At 39.2% G+C, this 26,486-nt stretch overlaps 1 protein-coding gene across 2 annotated transcripts in view; it reads left to right on the forward strand.

Moving 5' to 3' along the window:
- Positions 1 to 26,486, forward strand: part of hcn1 (hyperpolarization activated cyclic nucleotide-gated potassium channel 1) — a 144,863-nt gene that overhangs the window by 87,166 nt on the left and 31,211 nt on the right. For both annotated transcript variants that reach the window (XM_079834944.1, XM_079834945.1), the window contains exon 4: positions 3,620 to 3,838. In XM_079834944.1, the coding sequence (XP_079691070.1) occupies positions 3,620 to 3,838 (219 nt within the window). The remainder of the gene's footprint in view (positions 1 to 3,619; positions 3,839 to 26,486) is intronic.

Below are 26,486 nucleotides of genomic sequence, written 5' to 3' on the forward strand. Positions count from 1 at the left end.
GGAGCAACTATGCTCGAACCAGAGCTGTTCGGACCAATCAAATTGTCAGGGCGGGCTTTATACGATGATGGACAGATGATCAACAGTAACGTAAGCATTCACGTCACCAAAGAGCGATTGGGTTGAATTTGTTTACTAAACGGAGAACTTGTTCGAATTTGCATTCACCTTTACTATTTCTCTCAAAAATGATGATCGTGTTGGTAAGTACTCCGTGTATCCTTAAATTATTTTTTACAACACCGGCAAAGATCTTCTTCTTCTACTTCTTCCAGCATGCGTGCAGTTGAGTTCTGTTGACAACTATGCGTCGCTCAACATATGTCACTTACTCCGTTGCTCTGATTGGTTGTAGGTCTATCCAATTGACCTATCGTAAGCCCCGCCCCCGTAGATACTGTTGCTAACTCGGACAAACAAACAGAGTTGCTAACAGTCTTACAATGACAGCTGTCAGTGTGAACACCTTATCCCAAGTTGTTTTTGGACCCAGAATGTAGCGGACCCTGTCTGAATGATGGCCAAACTTTACTGATGGTTTATGAAGTTTATTACATCGTTTTTCACTCAAAAAAAAAAAAATCGCTGTAAGAGTTGAACAAACAAAGCAGAAGTGCGCATTAACGTCTCATTCACAAACTCTCTCTCTCCGTTGCATTATCATTAACATACACAGCAAATTATACAAAAAGACTCATACAACTACTAACAGTAAACAAACATATACAGACCATAAGCATTTTCAGGGGCCTATACCAAGAAGCCAGTTTAGCTGGCTAGCCAGATATGTTTAAGCTTAATTTGTGCCAATCATGGGTTTTAGGTACCATTAAAGTGGTTTGGCTTTTAGCAGTGTTCATCTCCATAGTAACTTACGCTCCACGGCTAACCTGATCCAGGGCAGGGGATGTTCGGGATAAGAGATCTCAAACTGAAATTGGACCAATCAGCTGTGAGCAAAGTGACACACCTCTGATGCAATAAAGTCACTCCCCCTGTTTCTACTCCAAATTAAAGGTCACTACATAGCAAATGTTTTTTAAAGACTTAAGCGTCTGGCTTTTAACAATGCTTATTTATAACAATAATAATTTGTAATGATTTAGATATAATTTATGTAATTATTATACCCTTAATCAATTACACATGTATCATTTTAGTAAATCAATCGTTAATAGGCACTTTGTTAAAATTAATATAAATAGCCTAAAAGGTCATACAGATACACTTTAAAATCAATAAATAAAGCTATAAAAATTACTACATGTGAGCTTAAATGTTCAATTCTCTCTATATATCAACTAAACTAACTTCACAACTTTTACTTGCATTGATGTATACGATTTCTCTTTAAGTTGTCCTCTTTTATAGACAGCTCTTTTCTTCTTGCTGTGTAAATTTGTTTAAATTCTTGATATTTTTCGATCATGTAAAATTCTGCAGAAGAGAGAAATTAATCTCAGTTTCTCTGATCCACAGCGTGTGATTGGCTGTTCACTACTGATGTCACAGCTAAACTCCTAAACTCAGGATCAAAGCCTGAGTTGACAGAGAAAGCTGATGATCAGCATCATGGGACCAACAAAGCCTGAATAGATTGGTTTGGTTTTGTCAACTCAAAACTAATCATGTAACCCTGAGTTTGTTAAACTACTATCATGGTACAGGCCCCAGGGGAGCTAATAAACTGTAAACAACTCCGAAAAACTGCGAGTGCGAGCTCTCCCTTTCACTACCCGTAGACTATAATACCCATCAAAATAGGAGTCCTCCTTAGTAAGACCGATAATGTAGACCTTTAAACATATCTAAACTCACAAAAAGGAGCATTCAATATCGTCGAGGAGCATTCAAGTGGGACTTAAATATATAAAAGATTTTAAAATAAATGTGGGAGATTCATTTGGAAGCTAGGATTTACAGATCACAATGCAAACGGGAGAAGCCTCGTGTTACGGTCGTCACGATCGCTACAATGTACATCAACACTGTTCATGTACCGCAGGGTAAGATTAAATTAATGTACATTTAACCAGTTTAATATGGAGAGGTACTGAAATGCAGACCTTCGTTTATGTGTTTTTGACCTACACTGTTAACGTTACATGACGTGAGAACAGTTAGTTATTATGTTAGCAGGGAATCACTAACTTAATGAGAGTGTGACCACCAGAAAATCCTCTCAGGATACCTGGAATCAGTGTTGCAGTACCCCAGGCACACCGTTTTGCCATTTTTGTAGCATAAACACCATCAAACCGCTGAGAGCTTCGGATTTTCCAATGCATCTCTATGGCACTGAAACCTAAAGATGTGCGAGTTCCCGTCCCAGCGCAACTGATACTCAACTGCCATTGGCTCATCTGCGTTCGAGGGGCAGGGCCCACCGATAGGTCAATTGAGTACAGAGGCATTTTCTTTCCTGGTTCGGTTGAAACACACCCCATAAATCACAGCCCAATGGAGCAGTATCAGACTTATATTCTGACTAGAATCTGAGTATGAAGATGTCAGGCTAGCAATTTTTACTTTTTTTCTCACTTTATTTCTCAGAATAGTCAGATATAAACTCGCAATTGCGAATTATAAAGTCCAATTCTGAGGGAAAAAATTAAGAAGTTTATTTCTCAGAATTATATCTTGCAATTCTGACTTTATAACTCGCAATTGCGGCTTTGTATCACGCAATTCCGAGATAAAAAGTCAGAAGTGCGAGATGTAAACTTGCAATTGCGATAAAAAGTCGCAATTACCTTTTCTATTTTTATTCTGTGGAGGCTCTCAGAGTATTAGTTAAGTATTAGTAGACTGTTAGGAGTAGCGGTTGGCTTAATAGAATTAGTTGACACGCACTTGCAAAGTTACTTAGTAAAATTTATTTTAGGTAGCATCAAAATGAAGTGTTACCATATTGTTTAATAGAGAAATAACTAATTGTATACTGATTTTGTACATTATATTTAAAATAAATAAAATCAAATAAAAAGAAGACAAGAAAAACAACTTGCTTGGGAAGTTTTTACCTTTAGCATCCTGTTTTCATGAGCTGATGTATTGATTTTGAGCAGAAGCAGGTACTCTGCAGTATATCTGCAGTACAGTTTGTCTCTTTCTATTCGCACAGTTCTCCATTAAAATCAGTTGTGCTAATAGCCTGTGAGAGGGTTGAAAGTGTCCTTCCTCTTCTTCTCTCGTCCGGCATTAGGGATCCACAGAGCCGTACATCAACTGACGGCAGCTAATGGAAGTAATCCAAGTTGATTAGCAGACACCAAAGCCATCACTTGTTTTCACACACCTCTGCAAATGACACGGAGACCAAAAAAGACAGGGGTCTTTTGTCAGAGGTGTGCATGTGTTATTATTATTATTTATTTTAGGCTACTAGGCTACATATAAAAAGGAACAATAAATACAAAGAGAGAGAGAAAGAGGAAGGAGAGATAGTTTGCATTGCACGAAGGTTCAGTTGGCAGGACACTCTATGGAGACACTAATACAGCACTGAGTTTTTTGCCTGCAAGCCAGAATGTGTTAAATTCCCTCCACCTGCTTTTTTATCACTGACTGTCTTTCTATCTGTGTCATCTTCTCATCTCTGTCTCTATCGCTCTCTTAGAACGACTCCTGGGGAAAGCAGTACTCTTACGCCCTATTTAAGGCCATGAGTCACATGTTGTGCATCGGGTACGGAGCCAGGGCGCCCGTCAGCATGTCAGATCTTTGGATCACCATGCTCAGTATGATTGTGGGCGCTACCTGTTACGCCATGTTTGTGGGCCACGCCACAGCCCTCATCCAATCTCTGGACTCGTCCCGACGACAGTACCAAGAGAAGGTAAGCGCAACCTCACCGGTTTCATTCACCTAGCTGCTTTGTTTGCAGGTATTCACACGTTATTTTGATATTTACACCACCGTGCCTTTATTGGACGGGCATGCGATCTTACAACACCATGATAGCGTAGTAATCTGTGTCATCATCATGTATCACATTATGAACTCATCAATCATTCAAGAATGACATCAATATTGATCTGACGTCAAAGAAATTCTACCTCTGGTACATGGGTAGAAGGCTGCATGCTTCAGGTTCAGGGCTGGAATCTACAGGTCTAGAATTATTGTTTGGATAAGCAATAAGGCCAAAATTAGTCATTTTGTATCAAAATTATAATAATAGTACTAATAATAATAACAACAACAATATTATTATTATTATTTCAATCTTCCCAAATTGATTATGAATTACTAATTTATATTATTTATTAAAACATTATACAACTATGATTTATTATGATTATGATTAAGAAAATTAATTCATTATTTTTATTCTTCTTAATAATAATAATAAACATTTTGAATAATACAAAATCAATTACTAATCCAATTACTAATCCATATTACAGTATGTGTTACAGTACATAGTGATTGATTTATTATGATTGTGGTTATTTCATTTAGAAAATATATGAATTAATTCTTCTCAATATATTCTTTTTAATACCTCTGAATAATTGTTTGTCAAATTGAGAAAGTTCAATATTATTAAACAATATTCTTAATTATTTAAAAAAATATGATGATATAATTAAGCATTATTAGTAAGTGGATTATGTTATCATTATTATTACTATTATGAATTAATTTTCTAAAATTCTTGAAAATGAATGCTATAATGATTTATAATAATTAGTAATTACTAAATAATACAAAGAAAAATTAAATATTATGAATTAGTAATTCATATTCTTGATTATATTATTCTAAAATATTATGATTATGATTAAAGGTAGGGTAGGTAGGATTTGGTTAAAAAACTTTTTTTCCAAATTTGTTTAAACTTTCTTTATATATCAATACATAATTAAAATGTAAGTACTCTGAAAAAGAAAGTATGAAAATTGAGTGCCTGTAGACCTCTCACGACTGTTTTAAAGACAGCTCATTATTTCCATTCACTCCACCTTCTCCCTTCTGGGCTCTTTCCAAAGCCACGCCCCCAAAACACATGAACGCGCTACGCCCACCGCTCAGCTGGAGGAAGACGCATTATTTACCTGAGACGAGCGGAGAAGAAGGAGCGGAGTGCATGTAGTGACATTATGTCAGAATCACATGTAATAAAAAAATCTAACTTTATCATTATGAATATAAACAAATAAGATGTCTTTTAGTACTCACTATCAAGCTAGAATAACGATACTGGTAAAGTTTAAAATCAGAGGTGGGTAGTAACGAATTACATTTACTTCGTTACATTTACTTGAGTAAATTTTTTGGGTAACTTGTACTTTTAGAGTAGATTTAAAGATGGGTACTTTTACTCTTACTCAAGTAAATTTCTTGTGACAAAACTGTACTTTTACTTAGTTACATTCGGTGGCGTTCCTCCGTTACTGTCAAATGGTAATAATTATATTATATATATTAAAATAAGTTAATATGACGTTGGAGAGGCTGCTTCGCGAGAGGTTGCTACGCATCACCCGCTTATCAGCGCGCGTTTAGTCGGAAGATGATGGCCGAAGCAGAGGAAGATGTGTGTGAGCTACGGGAGGCAGATCACCCGTGGCCTCAAGTTCAGTCTATGTTTTCACTCCAAGATGTCAAAAAGAATAGTTTCATAATGCGATGCATGTTGTGTGCACCAAAACGAACTGACATCTCTCAGCATACAAGAATTCCACCCTGAAAAGAACATGTAGCGGTAAGTGTCACAATGCCTATATTTGAACACTATTAACGGTCATTTGGTAACTATGGGAAATTTTCCCTTATTATAATACTATTTCACACACTGTCCGAGTGTTTTCCTCATATGCGCTCGTGCAAGCAATGACAAATCGTTTGAATCCTCCAAACAACACACGTCCACGAACAAACGTTCACATCTTCACATTTACATATCCTTTTCTTCACAAAACGAAACAAACTGAATAGCCTAATGTGACGTCTTGCATTTATACTCAAATCCGGACAGACACCTGCCTGAAGTGTAGAAAATACATACAAATAAAAACGGTATTGTATAATATTCCTATCTAAAGAATAGCCTATATACTTATAAAAATATAAGAACAAAGTATGTTTTAAGAAGAGCTCTAGTTAGCCCAGCACACCATTAATTTACACTGTTTAACCATTAATCCCCCACACACACACACACACACACACACACACACACACACACACACACACACACACACACACACACATATATATATATATGGTTCATTAGCTTACATTAGTTAACATGAACTAATAATGAACTTCACTTATTTATCTTTATGTTAATTTAAACATTTACTAATGCATTATTAAAATATTGTTAACATTAGTTAATGCACTGTGAACTAACATGAATAAACCATGAACAGCTGGATTTTTATGAACTAACGTTGACAAAGATGAACTAATGCTGAACAGAGGTGTTGTTCATGGTTAGTTCATGTTAACTAATACATTAATGTTAACTAATACAACCTTATTGTAAAGTGTTACAGAGAGGTGTGTGAAAGCTCTCCAAGTAGCCTGAAATTCAGGGTTATCAGGCTTATCAATCAGATCGAAAGTAACTAGTAACTAACTACTTGAGTAGTTTTCTCATCGAATACTTTTTTACTCTTACTCAAGTAAATATTACGATTGTTACTTTTACTTTTACTTGAGTAAATATTTCCGTTAGTACTTGTACTTTTACTTGAGTACAGATTTTGGCTACTCTACCCACCTCTGTTTAAAATACACACACAACACAGTGTCTATGACACACACAGATACAAGATAAAAACATTGGTAGAGTATATAAAAACAAACCAAGGGCCGAAATAAACGTGCAGGTAAAGTTCCCGGTGAACATGGTAGAAGAGTTTAGACAGAGGGTAGTAGCTAAAGCTAACTTAGTTCTAAAAAAAGTTCCTGGATGCGGTGTACTAGCTTTTACACATGCATTTTGTTATCTAAAGTTACATTTTCAGCGATCAACTTGAGCTAAGCATATTGAGTATTTATCATCTCTACTAATGGTTCGCTAAGTGTATAACATTGTAACTTTATGCTAAGTAATGTTATGTTAGTTATATTAGGCAGCTACGTGTGCTAGTGAGACATGCTTCATGAAAACATAAACCAAAAAAATGTATAATCAAAATGAAAGATTACCTGTCCAGCAGAAATACAGCCTCTTGAACTCAAACGGGTGAGCCAGGGTTGCCAGGTTTTCACAACAAAATCCGCCCAATTGCTACTCAAAACTAGCCCAAAACAAGCCCGATCATGTTTCTCCGGTAAAAAATCGCATTTGGGGGGTAAAATATGTGTCTTTTTGGTAGGGCTGCCTGCTAAAATTCGCAAATCCCGGGGCAAAATATCACATAATTGGGGTCGCTTCAACCCGCGGACATGAAAAACAGCCCGCGGCAACAGTTTTTGAAGTAGCCCGACTTGGCAACACTGGAGCGCGCGCATGTGGGCAGATCCTGTAGCAAAAGCGGCGGTAGCCATGGTAGCGAGAGAGAGTGACAGTCGCCCAAGCCAATCACTTGATTCGGCCCGAACGAAAATAATGAGCGGTGTTTATTGCAGATTAAAAAGTCTAGAGTCACTCGATTTTTATACTCTCTTTTTCAGAGTACTTAAATTTTAATTATGTATTGACATATAAAGACAGTTTAAACAAATTTGGACAAAAGTGTTTTAGATCTTACCTACCCCACCTTTAAGTGACATTATCGAGAGGATAAGTTGAACAATAAATTATATTAATTATTAAAAAATATTATTATTATTATTATTACTACTACATCAATAAGGTCTAGCATAAGTGCAACTGACTTAGATCAGTACAAATTCAGATTGATTCTGATTGGATAACTCACATAAAGCTACTGAAAAACAGCTGATCTGCACAAACTGTGTCTGCACTTCATCTGGATTTTAGATTACAGCTGCAAGACGTTACTCAGTTTGTTCCCTAACAAACACCCCTTAAAAAACATGTTTCTGTATCAGATTCATGGGTAAACAGCATATAGCAATACTGGCACAAACACATCTACCGTGGTGTGTAATTCTCACCTGCACAGGTTTTAGGACTGGTGCGATCGCTGCTTGACACTTTTCTGCTGTTCTCTGACCTCAGCTGTATAGTTCATTACTAAGCTAATTCGAGGATTGTGATACTTAAGTCATCAACTCAGAGATGCCACAGTGTATTGATTCCACTTCCTCTAAACAGCATGCAGCTTCCTCCCTGAGATACCATGAGCGGAGGGATTGTCAGATTATCCCTCATTCTAGCGTCCTGTCTTTGAGTGCTTGCTGTACCGTTAGTGGATCATTATATCCCCATGCTTTCAAAGAGGATTTATCCCAAGTGAAAGACAAAAACACTCCCTCTGTGCCAAAGCATGTGCAAGAGGAGCCAGATTTGTCCCATGGGAGGAGGGGTTTCTCTCATCTGGGACCTCAACGAGACAGGTTAACGTCCCAACACACACAACATCATGCCAACATGAGCTATCAGCTTCTCCATTTAATACCATTACAGTGGATGAATGGAAAGACAACATGGGAATGGAGAGAATGGGATTGTGCTCCGGGGAGTTGGCACGGACTAAATGAAAACGAATTATGTAGAATAGGCAACACTGTCAGAGAAAGATTGTACTTTTAGGGGTGTAACAGCTTGTTAGTTTCTCAGATGTTTCTCAGAACTTAACGTATGTCTTTTGTAGAAATTTAACTCAAACATTTGTCATCAAATTCTTCCAATACCATGATCTGAGCTACCTGTATACTATCCACATACATACTATTCAAAGTCGCCTTTTTTTGTGGAAAGAAAGTAATACTTTTATTCAGCAAGGATGCATTAAAATGATCAAAAGTGACACAATTCTATCTTAAATCCTATTTCAAAATGCTAAATTGCTAAGAATAAGATATGTTTCATGAGCAGCTATGAAAAGTGCTCCAAGGAAGGAACAGTGGTGAACCGGCGAGAGGGTCATGGGTGGCCAAGACTCATTGATGCACGTGGGGAGCGAAGGCTGGCCCATGTGGTCCGATCAAACAGACGAGCTACTGTAGCTCAAATTGCTCAAGAAGTTAATGCTGGTTCTGATAGAAAGGTGTCAGAATACACAGTGCACTGCAGTTTGTTGTGTATGGGACTGCATAGCCACAGACCAGTCAGGGTGCCCATGCTGACCCCTGTCCACCGCCGAAAGTGCCAACATTGGGCACCTGAACATCAGAACTGGACCACGGAGCAATGGAAGAAGGTGGCCTGATGAATCAGGTTCTTTTACATAACATGGATGGCCGGTGCATCACTTACCTGGGGAACACATGGCACCAGGATGCACTATAGGAAGAATGAAAGCCGAAGGGGAGGCAGTGCGATACTTTGGGCAATGTTCTGCTGGGAAACTTTAGGTCCTGCCATCCATGTGGATGTTACTTTGACACGTACCACCTACCTAAGCATTGTTGCAGACCATGTACACCCTTTCATGGAAAGGTATTCCCTGGTGGCTGTGGGCTCTTTCAGCAGGATAATGTGCCCTGCCACAAAGCAAAAATTGTTCAGGAATGGTTTGAGGAGCACAACAACGAGTTTGAGGTGTTGATTTGGCCTCCAAATTCCCCAGATCTCAATCCAATCGAGAATCTGTGGGATGTGCTGAACAAACAAGTCCGATCCGTTTTGGCAGCAAAAGGGGGACCAACTCAATATTAGGTCATAATGTTATGCCTGATCACATCAGTGTATATTCACACAGAAAACGGTTATTTAAATTGTAATAATATTTCACAATATTGATGTTTTTTTTACTGTATTTTTGATCAAATAAATGCATTCTTGGTGAGCATAAGAGACTTCTTTCAAATACATTCAAAAGAATGGCACGACCCCAAACGGTATGGTATGAATGGTAGCGTAGCTCTAACTATTACTGTATATCAAAGAATGTTTCAATTGTTTCTATTTCTATTGCTCCTAAATAATTTGACAAAGTTGATACTTAAAAGAGATACAACAGAGAACTGATCTATAAATGAGCAACCTCTGTGTACTATGTGTACTATAAGCTGCCTTAGGAAATAACCGTCTGCTAAATGTCAGAGGCAATGGCGTCAATGTACATTCCAGCATAACTAACTACTATCCAGAGACGATCACACACAGGCTTCATTTCACTCTAGCTCATTTGCGACCGCTGTTTAAAATATCATCTAGGAGTTTGCTTGCATTTATAAAGTTGCATTTTCTCATTACAGCCCGCCCTTACATCTTTTAGATTGACAAAACCATTTAGCTGAAACCTTTTAGCGGAACAAAGTGTGGGATTTCCAAGCTAATGAGATTCCTTTACTCTGGAAAACAGGGTGCTGCACACATCCATGGGCCATGTGTACCATCAATTCCCCTGTCATGGCCGCAGTGCACGGGCTTATCTGAGTTGCACACGTAGCCGGTGTCACCTTCACTGCGACAATGACACAGTGGTCTGAAACGGACAAAGGGCTTCTGTGAATTTACATCTCTGCCTGTCCCAGCACGGACTCTTATCTTCAATTTAAATATGATTTTTTGACCTTGCCGTGGCCGTATAGCGCTAGACACAAACTAGCAGTGTTACACACTTCACTTAGAATCACAATGTGACCGCTGTGGTTTCATCCCACCATAATGCCAATTAAAATCTGGCTCCATTGCAAATGGATATTAGATATGGCCCGCCTGCCCAGAGATCTGCAAAATACATTCATATCGAACGGGCTTCTCAGTGGTCACTATATATAAAAACAGCAGAGCTCAAATGACAAAGCCAATGTCACTGGCCTACACTGCCGAGAACTACACCAGCGCTGGTCACCAGCATACAGTAGGTCTTATTTTGGATACTGGTGTGCTGGTGTCCCAACCAGGCTGTTTAACTAGCTTAACCAACATTTGAACTGTTTAACAGTGAAAGCACAGCACACTAATTAATGTACAGTACCATCACTAAAAAGATGTTTTTAAATATATACTAGTACCATGATTTTATCCCGACACCAAAACAGTGCTAACAAGCATAAATCAGCCTAGATCTGTTAGGGTTGTCAAAAGTAGCGATATTTTGGTACCAAGTCGATACTTAAATTTTAAAAACAGTACCGGTAGGCGGTAGTACCAAGCACTGAGTCAATCCGGTAGCCGCTGATAGCTGGCTGCTTTCAAACGCTGCCATGCATCTGTGAAGATCGTCCAAGGTTTCTATTTACAACATATTTTTGCAGTATTGAGCATTGTAACCAATCATAGACATGTTTGTGAATGCAATGGCCAATCAGAGGCGTTTAAGTTAGAATCCGCAAAAAGTATTAAAGTCGACCCGTAAGTTTACATCACCCTTGTTCCCTCGACAAAAACAAGGCTTTTGGATTAAGTTTATGATTCTTACATGTTTTGTTCACTGTGATAATCTTCACAAATGAACACACATTTTATGAATTCTGAAGCGTGAATACATTCGGCAGAGGTCAAAAGCTAAATGTAGTCTATAAACAAACTACACCACAGTGACATGACTTCAACGTCACCATCACTGAGCTTCCGACAACACTTTCAGTCTTTGTTTAAAAACGTTTTTCCCTGAGTTTGAGTTATAATGGTTTACCTGTAATATGTTTCTTTGTTTTCATTATATATTAAAAACATTTTATTAGATTTTTTTTAATGCAATGTTTAACTGAACAATATGTGAAGGATACATGCTAATGGTTTAATGTATTATTTTCTAACATTATAGCATTAAAAATTAAAGTGCCCCTTTTATGGGCAAACGAATCACAAGCCGTTTCGTTGTGACGTCAAGACGAAACATTCGCATATCGCCCGTCCACTTATTGCGAACGCAGATAACCAGGGAAACTTGAACCACCTCAAACACTACAGTGGATAATGTATAGCATGTCGAGAAGACGCTGTGTTCTACATTGTGTTTATTGTGTTTCATATTGTGTAGGTATTGTCTGGTTAACCGGCTAACTGACGTTATTACTGTCTTACTGAAATACTACAGTAAATCAGCTGTGGGCTGCACTATTACCTAAAACTGTCTATTAATGCAGATTGTCTGTCATTCTTACTACTTTGAGTAAAGATAAAGGATGGAGCAAGATTTGTTTTGCAAACTTTAATGTTACATCAGTCATTCACCAGGGTTGGCTCTCAATACTTCTAGCGCTGTGTCAATACATTTGAACGGCTTAAGCGGATAGACAACAGCTTCACTATACAGGTATTTGCAGCAAGTTATGGCAAACAGTACGGCATAGTGTGCATTGATTATTACGTCAACCATATTTACAGGATAATTTTATTATGGAGAGTGATGGAGATCCAACATTGTTAACATTAATGTTAATGTTTTTCTTGTATTTAGCCCTCAGGTATTCCTTACTATTGGTCACACTCATACTCATTACCATTCACCTTAACTATTTTTCAATTAAATAAATGTTCTATATTTTAGTTCAATAATATTTATTGAATATTTTGAGGAGATCTTTTGGTACTAAATACTATTTGTGCAATAATTCTTGTCAATTAATGACCACTTAAATTTTTTTTCTTATTTTTATTACAATTAGTGTAGTAATTAAGGTTAAAATAGAGAATTCCAATTCAAAGAGGCAAATTAGAGTCATTTTGTGGCTAGAAAAATAACAATTTTTATTTGTAATGCCATTACCAACCAGGTGCCTGTATGGCTCTTTAATCAATGTATCTAATCTAGTTGCTCAAAAAAGTATTGCAGATCATAACTGCTTACTTATTTTTAGGTTTTGCATTTTAATAAATATTTAGATATGACCAAACACTAGATTTATTTAAATGTGAAATTGTAAAACGTTAATAACTTACATCCAAATATTTTTAATGATACTTATATAAGCACACACAAGGGAATATTAATGAATTCAAGCACATATAATTTAACCCAAGAAACGTTTAAAATAGTGCTAAGGCAAACTTATTATTTCCATGTACACTAGGTTATATACATATGATACTGAATCAAGATCGAAATCGATATTTGTGCCAATCACACCCCCAAAAAAAATCTCACTCCAACCTGAACTTAAAAGTTGGCAACCCTGCATTCACGTTAGTGCAGGGCTAACAAACTGTTATTGATACAGTTCCCGCGTGAACCGTAATAAATTAGAAACACACACACAGGATTGTTGATGGACGCACACTTGTTAATGCTGATGGTAAGGAATTACAGTGAGAAACGTCCTGCTCAAGGTTCGAGTTGAATTACTAGTTCTTCCAATGTTTAATCAATTCGGATTCACGCTGGGATTGGTGTAAAATCAACATCATCGTTACTGTTTGTACAACCGCCTGAGCTTTAGGAAGCTGAAGTTCAGTTATGGACGTTTGTTCTCGAAATACGCGCTGTACACAGTAGAAAATCACAACAGACTGGGCCATCTGACCAATCAGAGCAGAGTAGGTGTAGTAAAACGTTGTTTGTACGGGAAGAAGGAGGCGGGAACCGGCGGACATTAAACAAACTTTTAATCAAATAAACACAAAATAAAATGGCGGCGACAGCCCCTCACGGTCGACTGCCGCCTACATACAAACAAACACAAAATGAAAATAAAAAGCTGCAGCCCCTCACGGACGACTGCAGCGGATAACACAACTAAAATAAAACATAACGCAAATTCCAGGCCTGGTCCTCTCTCGTCCCTCACTGTTGTCGCTCCTCCTTTATAGTCCCTCACTCCTCCGCAAGGGCCGAGATCGCTGCGGCGCGCAGCTGGCGCTCATCCTCCCTGATGAGCGCCGCCTCGTCCCGCCCTCACGGTCCCTCGGCCTCGCTGCCCGCCACATACCCCCAACGCCCTTCGCAGGCCGGGGGGTACTCCCGAGTCTGCGCTCTACTCCCCCCCCCCCCCTCCCCGGGGGGGCCGATCACGGCGGCCGCGGGACCTGGGGGTAAGAACAGCGAGGTGAGAGAACGGAGCGAGGAACCTGAGGAGCGACAGGGACGAGAGAGTGGAGAGAGGAGAAAAGAGAGAAAGAAAAAAAAAAATTCTGGTCCGGTTCCCAGACACACTGCCGCTCGGTCCTCAGCCAGCCAAGAGGTTCTTCTTCGCGGTGCCATGCGGTGGTACTGGACGGCCGGTGGACGGCTCGACGCTCCTCCGCCCCCTGGCGGCCGGCGGTGGCTCCTCCTGTCGAGGGCAGCCGGCAGCGAGTCCCGCGCGCTCCCTGCCCCTCCCCTACACGGCGGAGGGATACAGGCTCCGGCCCACGGCGAACGCCGGTGACTCCTCCGCGCTCCCTCTAGGACGGCAGCCACCCCACCTCGACCCAGGGGCACGGCAGCGAGCTCTCCGTCCCACCGACCTTCATCCGCTCCAGCACCACCGCTTCGGGCAGCCGCTCGCGGACTTCTCTCCTCCGCGCTGCCCGAACTCCGCGGCACCGCGATCCCCCTCAGCTGCGAGGGCTCTTCGACAGCGCGTCCCTCCTTCCTCCCGGGTTTCGGCACCACTGTAGTAAAACGTTGTTTGTACGGGAAGAAGGAGGCGGGAACCGGCGGACATTAAACAAACTTTTAATCAAATAAACACAAAATAAAATGGCGGCGACAGCCCCTCACGGTCGACTGCCGCCTACATACAAACAAACACAAAATGAAAATAAAAAGCTGCAGCCCCTCACGGACGACTGCAGCGGATAACACAACTAAAATAAAACATAACGCAAATTCCAGGCCTGGTCCTCTCTCGTCCCTCACTGTTGTCGCTCCTCCTTTATAGTCCCTCACTCCTCCGCAAGGGCCGAGATCGCTGCGGCGCGCAGCTGGCGCTCATCCTCCCTGATGAGCGCCGCCTCGTCCCGCCCTCACGGTCCCTCGGCCTCGCTGCCCGCCACAGTAGGCTTTAAAGGAGGGATATAGAGAGCCTCATCCTTTGACTCGCTTGAGAATCATTGAACATTGTGGGGATATGCAATATATATTATGAGAAAATTAAACCTTTTTTGACCTTTGATGCATGTAAACCTGTTGTTGGAGACCTCCAAAACTAAATTAGGAAACTTTAAAATTGCATAATAGGGGCACTTTTTAATATATTTCATTTTCAAATAGAACACATTAAAGTTACATAAAAAAATTAAATAGTTTTTGATTTGGAGAAGCGTGAAATTTAACTGGTATTGGTGCCGACTACTGAAATTTTGGTTATGTGACTTTTTTCTGTTTACTATTTAATACAATATGGGATGAAATATGACGCTTTGCAACATCTGCTGTATGTGTTGATGTGTTTTAGAGGAGGCGTGGCTTTGGAGACGCTCTGAAGGGAGGGTGGGATCTTATGGTTTCAAAGCTAGCTTTATTATTATTTAAAATAAATATATAGGGACATATGCGGTAATCAGTGGTTTTATAACAGATCTGATGAAGAATTTTCTGGCTCAGCTCTTGTACTGTCTGACTCATTGCGATTCTATCTGCTGTTCCATTTGCAAAGACAAGCATACGAAAGCTGACTAATGGAAGATAACCACGCTCCAACAGCCTTATCTCTCATCAGTCCACTCATCTGTGGCTTTGCAATAGCAGATCTCCTATGATCAGCAGATCAAACCAGCACATGGCTGAGATCAGACCCAGAGAGGAACCACGACACGTTGTTGTGTGCTAAGCAGGGAGATGCATAGGAGTGGAAGAGATATTTCAAAGTGCAAGATCTAAGACGAAAACATTTCGAGAAGAAGTTTCTCTGATGTGAGGTCAACGTTCACCTTATTCACCTGATGTCATTTTTGATACCAGTTTAGGAATAAACCCAGGTATTATTTCCTGGCATTTACAGAGCATTCCACAGCAGGAGAGCAAGGCAAGGATCTTCTATGATCAAACATGGCATAAACAGCTAGAATCCCTTGTCAGATCAGCAGTCTTGTTATGTAATGCTTCATGAATACAGGCTGTTGTGTTTGAATGGAAAGGTTAAACAGGTGGGTTGTTTGTTGGATGCTACAAGACATCTAAAGCCAGGTGCACACTTCCTTCCTTATGATTGTTGTTTGTCACATTTTACAATATGCGACCTTTTATGTCAGTTTGTGTGTTATAAATTCGGACTTTGGTCATGACTGACAGCATTGACTAGGCGATAATTCACAGCATTTAGTTTGGCAGTATTTTGTTTCAGTTACAGCAAGCTCAAGGTTGTATGATCATGACATGAAGGGAATGGTAAATAATGAGGTTTTTATTCCACATTAATATTATATAAATAAAACTGAACATGCATTAAGATGTAATATATGATAGGATAATGTATTATTGCTTACGAATATACACTGCCCGGCCAAAAAAGTCGGTTTGGATTTAAGGAAACAAATACTTAAGAGTCAATGATTGGATCATTATTGCAGTGATTATTATATTTTTGGCATGTTATATGTTTGGCAACAGTTCTTAACCTTAATTGTGTAGCTTTTCCTTTCTTAAACAACCATGTAGGACGACACATCATGGCCATATGTCAAGATTCATCAGGGTCAAATTGTGAAAGAATGGTTGGAAGGGAGCATGAAGAATAATTTTCACACATGAATCGGCACTTCTGAGTCCAGACCTTAAATTCATTGAAAGTCTTTGGGATGTGCTGGAGGAGACTTTACAGAGTGCTGGACTCTTGCATTGTCAATACAAGATCTTGACCAAAAATTGATGCACCTCTTGATGGAAATAAATGTTGTGATGTTATTTTCATCAGGAGGGGCATACATTTTTGGTCAAGATCTTATATTGACAATGCAAGAGTCAAGCACCACCTCCAGCACATTCTTTCACAATTTGAGCCTGAAGAATCTTGACATTGTCATCCTGGAATATGGCCATGATGTGTCATGGTTGTTTAAGAAATGAAAAGCTACACACACTCCATCTATTAGGGTTAGAAGAACTGTTGACAAACATAAACGTAACATGCTAGAAACATAATAATCATTGATCAATGATCCAATCATTCACTCTTAAGGATTTTCCTATTTAAATCCAAACAGTGACTTTTTTGGCCAGGCAGTGTATATTAAAATGTTGATACAAGAAACAAATTTTAGATAAACATTGTCGATTGCAATTACTGTGCTCCAATTCTGGAAATTGTAGCAAAATTGACCCAAAATCTTGTGGGCATGCATATAGATGATCTATTTTGTACGTTTGTTACTTCAACAAAATATAATTCAAATTCAAAATATAGATTCTAATTTAAAAAAAGAGACAGAATAATAAAAGGCATTATGATCTCAAATCATCTTGCCTTTTCTCATCTTCCCTTCATGCAAATTAGGATATCTGTATTATCATCCATATCGCATGAGCGCACTTCGGTGTATCTTCCTGAGCAGGTACCATTGCAATTTGGTGGAACAAAGCACCTTTTAAGTAGTTGTATTGTCCCTAAACTTTTTCTCTTTTTTTGCTGGAGAGAGAGAGTGAAGGGCAGCCGCAAGCACCTGAGACACAGGAGATATGCAGACAGGCTGGGTGGATTGTTCCTGACATCTAATATAACCCTGTCAGAGCCCAGCACACATTTAATGTGATGACCGCTTCTGCAAGAAGAAATGGAAAGAAAAGAGAGAGTGGTGATAAACAAACCTAATCTTGACAAAGCATTTCTGTTCCCACGCTGATAATAAACCTGAACATGGATTAGCCTTCTGTGCTTTGGCTGGAAGTGTAGTAAAGAGGAAAAATCAGAACTAGCCTAGGAAAGGAAAATGACATAACAGGAAATGGGAAAAGGAAGGAAGGAAGGAAGGAAATTAAGAAATGAAAAGAAAAGGAAAAGGAAAGAACAGGAAATGGGAAAAGGAAGGAAGGAAGGAAATTAAGAAATGAAAAGAAAAGGAAAAGGAAAGAACAGGAAATGGGAAAAGGAAGGAAGGAAGGAAGGAAGGAAGGAAGGAAGGAAGGAAGGAAGGAAGGAAGGAAGGAAGGAAGGAAGGAAGGAAGGAAGGAAGGAAGGAAGGAAGGAAGGAAGGAAGGAAGGAAGGAAGGAAGGAAGGAAGGAAGGAAGGAAGGAAGGAAGGAAGGAAGGAAGGAAGGAAGGAAGGAAAATGAAAGAATTGGAGATGGGAAAAGGAAGGAATGAAATTAAGAAATGAAAAGAAAAGGAAAAGGAAAGAACAGGAAAGGAAGGAAGGAAGGAAGGAAGGAAGGAAGGAAGGAAGGAAGGAAGGAAGGAAGGAAGGAAGGAAGGAAGGAAGGAAGGAAGGAAGGAAAATGAAAGAATTGGAGATGGGAAAAGGAAGGAATGAAATTAAGAAATGAAAAGAAAAGGAAAAGGAAAGAACAGGAAAGGAAGGAAGGAAGGAAGGAAGGAAGGAAGGAAGGAAGGAAGGAAGGAAGGAAGGAAGGAAGGAAGGAAGGAAGGAAGGAAGGAAGGAAGGAAGGAAGGAAGGAAGGAAGGAAGGAAGGAAGGAAGGAAGGAAGGAAAGAATAGGATATGGGAAAAGGAAGGAGGGAAATTAAGAAATGAAAAGAAAAGGAAAGGAAAGAACAGGAAATGGGAAAAGGAAGGCAATTAAGAAATGAAAAGGAGAGAACAGGAAATGGGAGAAGGAAGGAAGGAGGAAGGGAAGGAGGTTAATACATGAAAAGGAAAGAACCGGAAATGAGAAACTGAAGGAAATTAAGGAAGGAAGGAAAGAAAGAAAGAAAGAAAGAAAGAAAGAAAGAAAGAAAGAAAGAAAGAAAGAAAGAAAGAAAGAAAGAAAGAAAGAAAGAAAGAAAGAAAGAAAATGGAAGATAGAACGAAAGAAAAAGGAAAGAAATGGAAAGGATGGAGAATGAAAATGGGGAAAAAAGACAAAAGAGAGAAAAGAACAGGAAAAGGAAAGAGACAGGAGGGACGGAAATATTAAAACTAATTATAAAGGAAAAGAAAAGGGACCAGAAATGGATAAAAAACTGAATATATATAAAATAATAAAAGGTAATTCAATAAAAAGGTCATACAAAGGACAGGAAACATAAGGACAATAATTGAAGGAAAGAAGAAAAATGGAAATGGAAAGTAAAAGGTCATGAAAAAGACAAAAAAAGCTAAATGGATAAGAAAATAAAACGGGAAAGAAGAAGGAAATTGAAGAATACTGGCACGTGTCTGTCGATGGCCTTTTGAAGCGGATATACAAACATGCCATTGACACTAAGAGGACGCCAGCTGTCATTCACACAGACGGATAAAACATTTGAGCATTACCTCTGTGGGAATCATGAAGTGCATGTACGCGAGCTTTAGAAAATCCCCTCAGGATGAAGTGAGTTTATCTGCTCTGCCAGTACCAAATGATATTTGTGCTTTAAGCCACATGCCCCAAACAGCTTGACTTTTCTGTGCCTTCTCGCCACCTCAAGACTACTCCATTAAAAGCCACTCCTCGTTCCCCGCACGACCTACCAAAAAGTTCCCCTTCTTTGTGAGCTCAGCATTGCAAACGCAAACAGGCCTTATCATGCTCTGACAGATGCGCTGTAATCAATGTAGAACAAGAAGTGACATGGTTTTTTGTTTTCACCCTCATTTCCGTCGCTACCCGCCATGTCAGCGCAGCGCCACCGGCCTGCAGTGTGTGCGAGACGGTGTTTATTCACAGGTGCTGTCGTCACCGGGCTGTGACAATCCGTTAAACCAAACAGACTGATCCCCTGATTCTGCTTGCTGAATATGTGCGTGCCTGTGTGTGTGTTAGTAGACTGATTAAAATGGATGAGTTCCTGGAGTTTTGGTCTCCAGCTCCCCTTTTTCCAAAGTTTGGATGTGTGTTTTTGCATGTCTCAGAGAGAAAATGGAAGGCGGTAAGCTGGTGTCCAAGCTTCTCAACCAGCTTCCTATTCATAGTTTTGAGAACTGCAGCACAAGCCTGTCAATGGTCCATCTCAAAAACAAAAATGTGTGAACAAGATGCAAGTTTTAGGCACTTGTGATCCATATACAGCGCCTGCCATAGCATTTATATCACTAAAAACTGGGTTGCACCAATAAGGATCAAATTAAGCAAAGTTTAAAGGATTAGTTCAATTTAAATTAACGTTTGCTGATAATTTACTCACCCTCATGTCATCCAAGATGTCCATGTCTTTCTTTCTGCAGTCGATAAGAAATTAAGGTTTTGGATGAAAACATTCCAGGATATTTCTCCATATAATGGACTTCAATGGGCTCCAAACGGTTCAAGGTCCAAATGACAGTTTCAGTGCAGCTTCAAAGGGCTTTAAACGATACCAGACGATGAATAAGGGTCTTATCTAGCGAAACGATCAGCTTCTGCGAGAAACCGAGCAGTATTTATGTTATTATTTTACCTCTTATCAGACGAACGTGATCATCTCTGAGCTCCGCTATAACTTCCGCTAAGGGAGGTCAAAATACGAGCGTGGTCATAGATGTATACGTAGATGCCTCATTAGTGCCAGCACGGATCAGTAGAATGAGGCATCTACGATCGATATATCCATGACCACGCTTGTATTTTGACCTCACTTAGCGGAAGTTATGGCTGAGCTCAGAGATGATCACGTTCGGCTGATAAGAGGTAAAATAATAACATAAATACTGCTCGGTTTCTCGCAGAAGCTGATCGTTTCGCTAGATAAGACACTTATTCATCGTCTGGTATCGTTTAAAGCCCTTTGAAGCTGCACTGAAACTGTCATTTGGACCTTGAACCGTTTGGAGCCCATTGAAGTCCATTATATGGAGAAAAATCCTGGAATGTTTTCATCAAAAACCTTAATTTCTTTTCGACTGAAGAAAGACAGACATGGATATCTTGGATGCCATGGGGGTGAGTAAATTATCAGCAAACATTTATTTGAAAGTGAACTACTCCTTTAACACTAATCAAGGATTGGTTGATCTGGGTTTTATTTTAAATCGAGTTGTGTTGCACTCTTTAATTTTAAACTCAGATTAACAAATCAGGGATTACAATTCTAACCTGTGATTAAAACCTTCATCTTCGATTAATTTTCTCTGCCATGATGGATTCGCCAATTAAACATCAACACTGTTAATATTCCATTTCCTTTTTTATTGAACACCAGAAACTCGGTTCAATTCACCAGAAAATTGGTGCAACCCACCCTAAAGTGCCATAATATACTAAGGGCGTTTTCACACCTGAAAGTCCGCACCAAGGTCCGAACCAAAGTTCATGTTTTGATGCATTTTATACATTCGGTTCGTTTTGGTTTGGTTTCACATTGCAATTATGCAAGCGCACTAGAGAACTTTACATGACACACTTGCGTTCACTCATCATCATCTATGTGAGCTGCATCTGGACATTTATTGGTATGTAAACGTCAGCGTCTTTGACAAGAATGAATGAACGGACGCATATCATTGGCACTATTGAACAGTGCGCATTACTTGACTATTTTCTTTTCGTTACGTTTAAAAGTGGACATTTCAAGCTTTATATACACATATTTCTCATTTTTGTGAGACAAGTAGCCTGCTGAGTTTCGGTTTATTTGAGCATGTGATCGCTCCCGCGATTATTGTCTGCTATAGACTATTTGCTTCTTATTTATTAAATCCAGGCAATTATCTGATTAAACGTTGATTAAAATTAAGTGAAACTAAATTCACATTAAAGAAAGGCTTTCTAATCAAAATCACACAAAATTTCTTTCAAAATCATTTCTGACCTTCTGTCTTCTGACATATTGCGCATCTTTTCACTTTTCATAATCAATCTAGCCTAGATTGAATTAAAAAAATAACATTATAATATTTAAACATAAACAGGAACTTCCTGTAAATGGTCTGAAAGTCCGAACCATACAGAAAATGCTTTCACACTAGAAACGAACCGAACCTTTGTTCAGTTTGATCCGGACCGAGGTACGGGGGAGGTTTCACACCTGTAATTTTGATTCGGACCTAACAAAGTAGGTGTGAAAACGCCCTAAAAGCCATATCACCCAGTAGCCCAAGACTGGTTTCCCACTGAAGCTAAGCAGGTTTGAGCCTGGTCAGTACCTGGATGGGAGACCAACTGGGAAAACTCGGTAGCTGCTGGTAGAGATGTTAGTGAGGCCAGGAGGGGGCGCTCACCCTGTGGTCTGTGTGGGTCCTAACGCCCCAGTGTAGTGATGAAGACACCATACAGTAACAAGCACTGTTCCTTCGGATGAGATGTTAAACTGAGGTCCTGACTCTTTGTGGTCATTAAATATCCCAGGATGTCCTTCGAAAAAGAGTAGGAATGTGACCCCGGCATCCAGGCCAAATTTGCCCATTGGCCCCTGTCCATCATGGCCTCCTAATCATCCCCATATACTGATTGGCTTCATCACTCTGTCTGCTCTCCAGCAATAAACTGGTGTGTGGTGGGCGTTCTGGCGCAATATGGCTGCCGTCGCATCATCCAGGTGGATGCTGCACATTGGTGGTGGATGAGGAGATTCCCCCCTTTTATATGTAAAGCGCTTTGAGTACCCAGAAAAGCACTATATAAATGTAACAAATTAATAATTATTATTATTAAAACAGGGATATTAAAAGATCAAATTCAGTTCACATCTTTTTTTGATGATGCATACTATATACAGGCGAGCAGATGACCCCAGAATATGAATGCAACCCATTTTCTTTATAATGGTTTTCGATGGGAAAAAATGCTTAATGAGAAACCGTGTGTTTCATTAATATTCTGTGTTCATCTGCTTGCCCATAGAAAGTATGCATCATCAATAAGGTGTATATTGAATTTTCATATCACTGTCTTACTACATTAGTACTTACCACAAACCTGAAATGACTGGCGGGCAGTGGAGGAAAGCTTTGTTTTGCCCTCCAGGTGGGGTTTCATAAAAACTATGAATTATGCTTTTTTACATTTTCAACTTTCTTTAGTGTGTAATGTTGCTGTAATGTTGAGTATGAAAAATGCCTAGTTAAACAAAGCACAATTTCACTCCAAAGGGAGTTATTGCCTATATCAGTATGCACGGGTTCTGAACTCTGCCTCGAGTTTTCTTCCTGGAACACTTCTCAATATTCCTGATTTAAATAATCCCCACCCAAGGCATTAGAGCAAAAAAAACAAAAAACAAAGGGCTGAGGCCTGGATGATCTGTGTTAGTAATGTGTTGAAACTTGTGGTTATGGTAAGGGGCATGCCATTCACAAAACACACTCAAAGCGATTGAGCAATCACAACGCACTGGTCCAGCGACCAATCAGAGCACAGTGTGCTTTTCAGCAGGAGGGGCTTCATAGAGACAGGAACTAAGCGTTACTGACAGACTGGAAAGAGAGGTGCAGCAATAAATAAAATAATTACACTGCGTTTAAACAGTACCCTTGAAAACAAGAAAACTGATTCTAGTAGACCCCAAAAATAAAATCCAGACTTTGAAAAAGGGCATAATAGGTCCCAATATGGTATACAATATGGAGGATTTCTTGTTTAATTTTAAGTTTGAAGTCAAATTAAGCCAGAACACTGTATTAAAAAGTCGTTTCAAACTTGAAAAAATTAGTTGAATCTTACATAGCAGAATTTTTTTTTTTTTTTTTTTTTGAGGAGTTAAAGCAATGTAAAAACATGTTGTCATATCATTTTTTACAGTGTAAATGTGTTAAAATCATTCTTAACTTATCCCGAGTCATAAGTCTACAATAATGATGGTGTTTGTGTACTCATGCATGTATGCGTGTGAGAATAAATACATGGACACTATCTCAGTAAGGAAGCCCATATCAGTGTGTTTGCTTTTGCCCTGATGCCTTGTGACTCACAAGTTCATGGCACTCACACTGCCGCCGACTGACTGACCACAGGTCACAGTTACTCATATTCTGAATATTCAGCGCTGACTAAGACTTAGTAACACTATAGCGGTGTCCCAATTCATAGGCTGAATTCATCCTTCGAAGGCCGAAAGTGTCACAGCGGTGTGACGAAAGCGGTCCAAATTCGAAGGCTCCTTCGAATGCAGGACTTTGAAGGTGTGGTAGTCTCTGAATTGGGACACAGCTTATGTGAGGGAATTTAATAAGAATAAATTACAGTGGGGAGAACAAGTATTTGATACACTGCCGCAGGTTTTCCTACTTACAAAGCATGTAGAGGTCTGTAATTTTTATCATTTCATCACTTTTATCATTTGTATCTTCTGTGAGAGACGGAATCTAAAATCCAGAAAATCACATTGTATGATTTTTAAATAATTAATTAGCATTTTATTGCATGACATAAGTATTTGATCACCTACCAACCAGTAAGAATTCCGGCTCTCACAGACCTGTTCGTTTTTCTTTAAGAAGCCCTCCTGTTCTCCACTCATTACCTGTATTAACTGCACCTGTTTGAACTCGTTACCTGTATAAAAGACACCTGTCCACACACTCAATCAAACAGACTCCAACCTCTCCACAATGGCCAAGACCAGAGAGCTGTGTAAGGACATCAGGGATAAAATTGTAGACCTGCACAAGGCTGGGATGGGCTACAGGACAATAGGCAAGCAGCTTGGTGAGAAGGCAACAACAGTTGGCGCAATTATTAGAAAATGGAAGAAGTTCAAGATGACGGTCAATCTCCCTCGGTCTGGGGCATCAATGATCACGAGGAAGGTGAGGGATCAGCCCAGAACTACACGGCAGGACCTGGTCAATGACCTGAAGAGAGCTGGGACCACAGTCTCAAAGAAAACCATTAGTAACACACTACACCGTCATGGATTAAAATCCTGCAGCGTACGCAAGGTCCCCCTGCTCAAGCCAGCGCATGTCCAGGCCCGTCTGAAGTTTGCCAATGACCATCTGGATGATCCAGAGGAGGAATGGGAGAAGGTCATGTGGTCTGATGAGACAAAAATAGAGCTTTTTGGTCTAAACTCCGCTCGCCGTGTTTGGAGGAAGAAGAAGGATGAGTACAACCCCAAGAACACCATCCCAACCGTGAAGCATGGAGGTGGAAACATCACTCTTTGGGGATGCTTTTCTGTAAAGGGGACAGGACGACAGCACCATATTGAGGGGAGGATGGATGGGGCCATATATCGTGAGATCTTGGCCAACAACCTCCTTCCCTCAGTGAAAGCATTGAAGATGGGTCGTGGCTGGGTCTTCCAGCATGACAATGACCCGAAACACACAGCCAGGGAAACTAAGGAGTGGCTCCGTAAGAAGCATCTCATGGTCCTGGAGTGGCCTAGCCAGTCTCCAGACCTGAACCCAATAGAAAATCTTTGGAGGGAGCTGAAAGTCCGTATTGCTCAGCGACAGGCCAGAAACCTGAAGGATCTGGAGAAGGTCTGTAGGGAGGAGTGGGACAAAATCTCTGCTGCAGTGTGTGCAAACCTGGTCAAGAACTACAGGAAACATATGATCTCTGTAATTGCAAACAAAGGTTTCTGTACCAAATATTAAGTTCTGCTTTTCTGATGTATCAAATACTTATGTCAAGCAATAAAATTACAAATTATTATTAAGTATTATTAATATTAAGTATTTTTGTTTTAGATTCCGTCACTCACAGTTGAAGAGTACCTATGATAAAAATTACAGACTTCTACATGATTTGTGTATGTTTGCAAAATTGGCAGTATCAAATACTTGTTCTCCCCACTGTATGTCTGAATCATTTACAGTGTTTTGACATTGTTTCAGCGCCTGATTCTATTGGATGAGTTGTGTTAACTAGTCCAGGCAAATAGCTTGGAGTTGTGGCTATTAAAAGCCTAATTTATATATAAAAGTGTCATGTTTGTGCTGCAAAAAAATATTATTTAATCACATAATGGCCAATAAATGGCAGATTTTAAAATTCTATATTATTTTGTTTAAATAAAAAGAAATAAATCCAGTTGGAATTTAGGCATCACAATATTATAATGCACATATTTAAACAGAGATATTCATTTTGATAAAGATAACATTTAACAGTGTTATTAAATATTTTGTATGCAGTGTTCTTACTGTTAACTAAAACAAACTATTCAATATTGCTTCGGTAATTGAAATAAAGTAAAATTGAAATATAAGGAATTAACTTTAAAACCTTAAATGAAAATTAGAAATGTTGTCTTGGCAACTAACTGACATAAAATACTTTTAAGCAGAAGTTCATAATTAAAACTGTAAATAAAATGAAAAATTAATTAATGATATTTAAAAAAAGAAACTGTTAATTTTTTTTTACAACAGCACATAACTAAAAAAAGTAAATGCCAATTAAAAATATTATTAAATACTATAATATTTAAATCAATAAAAATACTTAAAATCACGTTTAAAAAGCATTGTGCTAATTTTCTCTTATATTGGTGTTCTTTTTATAACTAAATATAAATAAAGGGAAAATTTAGCACAATTAAGTATCCAATACAAATCAACGCTATAATATTAGCCATTAA

The sequence above is a fragment of the Gobio gobio genome, assembly GCF_949357685.1.
Source record: "Gobio gobio genome assembly, chromosome: 14".
In the NCBI taxonomy this organism is placed as follows: Eukaryota; Metazoa; Chordata; class Actinopteri; order Cypriniformes; family Gobionidae; genus Gobio; species Gobio gobio.